The 6198-nt window shown below is 40.0% G+C and overlaps 1 protein-coding gene across 6 annotated transcripts in view; it reads left to right on the top strand.

Annotated features, from left to right (window-relative positions):
• Positions 1–1885: 1885 nt before the first annotated feature.
• The window catches only part of cnksr3 (cnksr family member 3), a 106236-nt gene continuing 101923 nt past the window's right edge, over positions 1886–6198 (top strand). For 2 of the 6 annotated variants that reach the window (XR_005950257.1, XR_005950256.1), the window contains exon 1: positions 1888–2202. Coding sequence is in view for 4 of the 6 variants with exons in the window: in XM_041249438.1 (XP_041105372.1) it covers positions 2151–2202 (52 nt within the window). In the remaining 2 variants the exon portion in view is untranslated. Of the gene's footprint in view, positions 2203–6198 lie in introns of all 6 variants that reach the window. The other 4 variants (XM_041249438.1, XM_041249439.1, XM_041249436.1 and 1 more) reach the window with 4 other exon arrangements.

The raw sequence follows: 6198 nt of genomic DNA, 5'->3' as shown, positions 1-6198 counted from the left end.
CTAGTGACATTAGACTACTCATACTTCTGATCACTGAAAGAAAAGGGTCATGTACTGCACTGGGTTCACAAAGCGTCACGACCTCGAGTCCAGTTTGATACATTTCACTTGCTTCCCACAAAGAATCACACTTTGTACCAAATATAAACCAAAGATCATAAACTGCTAAATATAAGAACATAAGAACATAAGAAAGTTTACAAACGAGATGAGGCCATTCGGCCCATCTTGCTCGTTTGGTTGTTAGTAGCTTATTGATCCCAAAATCTCATCAAGCAGCTTCTTGAAGGATCCCAGGGTGTCAGCTTCAACAATATTACTGTTGAGTTGATTCCAGACCCTCACAATTCTCTGTGTAAAAAAGTGCCTCCTATTTTCTGTTCTGAAGCACCACAATGCTGTGAATGTCGAAAGTATAAATATGTAGTAACGTTTTACACAGATCGTCACGAATAAACTAAAATAAAAGGGGTAGCGTCTCTCTCGCTTTCACCTAGGCAGATAGAGTCTAAGGTTTTTGCCGAACTGAAGGAGCCTACACTATATCAAATGACGTCACTGCGTGAATAATAAATTAACATCCGAGTGCTTTCATTTTACACACACACACACAACAACAACAACAACAACAAGCATTCCACGATTTATAATATTCACTTCCAAAAACCATAGCAGTTATAATGAATATAACGTGTACCATATTCAACCGATGTAATACAGCAGGTGTTGGGAAATAAGGGTTACACTAGCAATAGTTGTTTGCCTGCAGTTTCGCATTTCGCCAACAGATGTCCCCATCTGTGTTTTTGCTGATCTTCACTGGGCAGTTTCTTGGCAACCTGTCCACACACAGGAATGATGTGCTTTAAAATGATTACACGCCACCAACTACGCATTCATTACTGCCAGTTTTAGAAGTCGACCGGCGCTTTAAACAGTGACAACCTGCACATCACACTAACCCTTTCGTGGGAAATCATCCCTGAATGATGCAATGATTGCGTTATCAATGGAGCGTGGTACAAAAGGCATTCAGACAATAACTTGAAACTTTTTTTCAGTCAGAAGCAGATAAACAATACCCCCATTGTATTTACTGTATTCACGTAAGTCCACGCATTTGGCAGCGTGTCTCCATAAAGATTGGCTTCTACAGCCAGGTTTGGCTTCACTAACCCAGGCTTCCTTTCTGCTCAGGTCTGTTGCCCCAGCTCCCTGTTGTTCCAAAGCGCTCAGGGAATCTCTTTACGGAATGTGCTGTATATGCACAACACAATTGAAAATGTTTATAAAAGCCAATATATCTGAATAAAACTAAAAACACCCACATCTTTAAATAGACCATCTTAAACTGAGAGGCACATTTTCCAGGGCCGAACACAACAAAGAGGGACAAAAGCACGTATGTTCGAGGAACTTTTATTGTCCGTTTGCAGAGTCATGTGTGAAAAAAAGGTACTTCAATTCAGTGACTCGATTAACACAAACAACACAAACTCGATCACACGAATCATTAACATGCCATTTTTATAACAACAACAATGTTTATTTATATAGCGTCATTCATCAAGGGACCTGTAAGAGTTTTAATGAGCGCTTAAAAAAAACACAAATATCGATTGATAGGAATAATACAATTAAGACCTCAGCTACACTTTTACAAAGTCTTGTGATAAAGCGTGGAGGGTATTGTGGAGTTTAGCGTTCTTAGCAAGTTTTTATACACAAATCAACAGACTTCTAAACATACTAAGGGTCGCAAGTTCTACTTGTATTTCTGTCTGCTCATAAACAAAGAAAAAAGGCATTGGCGAAAAGGAACTAGCAGCCTCCCCTTTAAGCACTTTGAGCCGCATGATGTGGATAAACAGCTGAAGCTGCAACCTGACCCTGTGGGAGTTTGTTTTTCTCTTAATAACATTGTTGTCTCTCCTCTCCTCTCCTCTCCTCTCTTGCAAACAGACCACGGTGCAAGGGACTGAGGGACGGCGGGAGGACGACGTGCTGGGGAGACGCTCTACTGCGAAACGGACTGTGAAGCAAAGTAGAGTGTTTTTAATTTGTAACGCGAACTAAACTGGAACTTGACAACTTATCAAGTGCTGTTATATCGAACTTGATTGCTGGTGAGATCTGTGAACACATTAGCCATGGATCCAGTAACAAAGTGGACCCCTAAACACGTTGTGGACTGGATGAAAGGTAAGAGATATGCTGATATATTGAAAGGTAAGGGATGTGTTGAAAGGTAAGGACTATGTTGTTGTTTTTTTAACGCTACAAGGTGTTTTTAGACCGCAGTACCGAATGGAACGCTAGAAAGATCTTTAACTTCATAAGGCAAAAGTGTGTAGAAAGCAGGGAAACGCGAATTAGCTTCGGGATTTATTAGTTAACATTCTCATTCTGTACTATTATTATTTTCATTAAGTTTTAAAGCTATTCGTATCGACGGTCTGCCTTTTCTAATACATAGAGTACATTATTGCTCTAATTTGTTTACAATTTCAGACTTTAACATCTATGCAAATGTAAAACAGTTTACAGTAACAAGTTATATAAAGTTAGTGACCCCATAAATGATAATACCATTACTGCTTAATAGCGACTTTGTAATGCTGTAACCTAGTTCAGAAGTTGAAAGTAACTTTCAAGCAATGCAGTCTTCCTGCAGTAAAATACACTGACTACGCACTAGCAGTCGCGTAGGTTAACATCCTGAGCCGTCCACGTCTAGTACTCTTTAAAAACATACCTGTTCTAGTCGCAATAACTGTGCCTTTTTTCTTTTTACAGCACTTCTCAAATTACTGAATCGTGCTAATAACATTGGGGAACATCACTTTGTTTTTTTTAAATGCCATCGTTAGTAAATAAATACAAGCTGAGCGAAGGGTCTCCTGTTTAGAAGCATGTAACTGTTTTAATATTTACAGTTTTTTCTCGATCGCTTGAGCACATTTCTCGAAACATTATCCACTTTTTAAAAACTTTTAACACAACCCCCCAAACTGTAACATGTTTTGCAAAATGACACATTTCATTTGCAAAAGACTCTCAAAACAGCAAATACATGTCACAAAATCAAACAAGTCCATCAAAACAGTATAATCTGTCATCTGATGAAAAGTTATTTCTATAAGCCATTTCACAGTGGCACAATAAATACTAACTATGAGGATCTATACCACATGGTCAACCCTGAGTACATGCTCTCTTTGTCTGTGGTCTGCTTGTTGGTAAAATAAGCATGAATGCTAAGTAAACATTTCACCACAGCATGAGCTGTATTTGTGTTCTCTGAGTTGACCTACTGTATATCAAGTAAATACTTTACAGTAAACATAAATCAAGTCCACTGAAGATACTCAGGACCAAGCTGAAAAAAAAAAAAATACATAAAAAAAAATCAACAAAAACCTCAGTGTAATTGTTCATTTACGTAATCCATTCTTTGCTGTCTCTCATCCACATCACACTGAGTATTTTCCCTGGCAATACAGCAAGGGGGAAAAACCTTCTGCCATGTCAGAGCCATCCTTGGCAATCTTCTGCGGAGATTGACGGACAACCCACATTCATGGCACAAGAAACGACATTTGGTCATACGGATGGTTGTCATGCACCTTCCATTGCCAGGCCGAAAATAACTCCTTGATGGGGTTAAGAAAAGGCAAGTATGGAGGGAGGAATTGCACAGACATGCGTGGGGGAGCTTCAAACCACTCTCTTACTAGACGAGAGTGGTGGAATGCTACATTGTCTCATATAACCACAAAGTTTGGCATATCAGGCCTCACCAGCTCTCTCTCTTCAGGGGGGACAATTCTACTGTACAAGACGTCGAGGAATGCAATTAGGTGTGCTGTATTGTATGGCCCAACAGTGGGGATGTGGGAAAGAACACCACCTCTTGAGATGGCTGCACACATGGTAATATTCCCACCTCTTTGGCCTGGCACATTGACTGTGGCTCTGTGACCGATGATGTTCCTCCCACATCTCCTCACTCTGGATAAATTGAATCCCGTCTGGCAACACATTTGCCTCAAGCTCCATTATTCTCTGAGAGAAACACAAAATGAACTTGGGTAGCCATTCTAACTGTATGCAATGAAATAGTGTAAGGAAATACGATGAACCCTTATCTATACGTACTGGAACCTAATCTTCTTCACTCTTTCACTATTCCTTTCAAAAGGTACCCTGTATAGCTGTTTCATCCTTAGTTGGTGTCGTTTCAGGACTCGGTCAATAGTTGCCAGTCTGACACTGTATATATTGAAAATGTTAGGGTTTTGTATAACTGTACTCAGACTTATTGAGTTGTTTGCAATCACCATATCTAGAATGGCAGCCTCCTGTTCAACGTTGAAGACACTTTCTTGGTCACCAGAGTGGGGTTTGTCTTTCAGTTCTATAAATGGATATAATGAAATTTTGATGTTCAAGGAGGATGACGGAAAAACTCTTTATATGTATATCGTATAGTACTGTAATACAGTGAAGTAATATGTGGTCACTTGCCTATTCTCATTTCTGAATATTCTAATTATTGATGCCACAGTTGACCTGCTTAGATTGGGTTGCACCCTCTGCCCAGCTTCTCGCATTGAAAGGCCATGATTTATCATATGGTCAACGATAGCGGCACTTATGTCATTGGAAACATCTGTTCTGCGTCTTCCCCTTTGAGCTGCTGTACCAGTGCGCATGCGAACCCCTCTTCCTCCATGGGCTCCTGGTTGTGGTTCCCCTCTTTCTTTCCTTTGTCTTTGCCTTCTAACTTGCTCCATTTCTCACCAACACCAACTCACTGGTGACCTCTTTTATATGTGATTATAGACAGATTGTTGGTTGAACAATTGAGCAGTGAGAGTTTGCGCTTGTGCAGTAGAGATTCATATTTGTGGGAGTAAGTGTTAGCTGCTGTGAACAAATGGTCTAATTTTGTTTGACAAGACTTACCCAATTGATTTTTGTCATGTGTAGAGATTTGTGTTTACTGTTTTGCAAAAATGTGCTTGGTATTTGCATTTTGTGTGAAAGCAACCATAAATAACTTATTGTTTTGCAAAAATGTATACTGTTCTGCTCGTTTAGGTTATGGTGTTGGTCATGTGGACCAGAGTTTCATTCACACTGACTTGGCAATCGAGAAAAAACTGTAATTCAGGCATGCCCCACCAAAAAATGTACCACTTTGGGGGTCTTAAGTGAAATGAGGTTTCATGTGTTGTATCCCTTATGGGGGACTACATCTTGCCAATAAGGCTAGCGCGCACACACACACACACACACACACACACACACACACACTAACTGTATGCACAATAAAGACAACAGTAAATCCTGCGATTGAGTACTTATTGTTTTTTGAGTGCATGCAGGGGGGAGCAGAGAAGATATATTAATTTCATCATTCAGTCTCATACTTGAAATGACTCTTGCGATCGGGAATATCGATAAATTACATTTTAAACTTACCCTTTTCTTATATTTGCAATCCTCCTGATTGGTTGGCAGTCTGTGATTCCAGAGAAATCATATGACACCATGACCTTTCAACTCAATTGTCACAGTGTTGCAAGGTTTGTCTAGAATAAGAAGGTCCAAATACAAAATTAATTTGTGGAAACCTTTGTCAACTAGACTACCAAGAAGTCCTTTAGTTTTACTGAAAATCAAGAGCACAGTCACACAGCCATGCAAGGAAGACCAAAGTGAGTTCTAACAGAAACAGCATCACCACAGTGAGTTCAAACAAAGAGCAACACCACAGTGAGTTCAAACAAAGAGCATCACCACAGCGAGTTCAAACAGAAACAGCATCACCACATGAGTTCAAACAAAGAGCAACACCACAGTGAGTTCAAACAAAGAGCAACACCACAGTGAGTTCAAACAAAGAGCAACACCACAGTGAGTTCAAACAAAGAGCAACACCACAGTGAGTTCAAACAAAGAGTTCAAACAAAGAGCAACACCACAGTGAGTTCAAACAAAGAGCAGTTCAAACAAAGAGCAACACCACAGTGAGTTCAAACAAAGAGCAACACCACAGTGAGTTCAAACAAAGATCAACACCACAGTGAGTTCAAAGAGCATCACCACAGTGAGTTCAAACAAAGAGCATCACCACAGTGAGTTCAAACAAAGAGCATCACCACAGTGAGTTCATCACCACAGTGAGTTCAA

Source organism: Polyodon spathula, chromosome 5, assembly GCF_017654505.1.
Source record: "Polyodon spathula isolate WHYD16114869_AA chromosome 5, ASM1765450v1, whole genome shotgun sequence".
Taxonomy (NCBI): Eukaryota; Metazoa; Chordata; class Actinopteri; order Acipenseriformes; family Polyodontidae; genus Polyodon; species Polyodon spathula.
The sequence above is the reverse complement of the archived record's forward strand: the minus strand, read 5'-3'. Positions and strand labels throughout refer to the sequence as shown.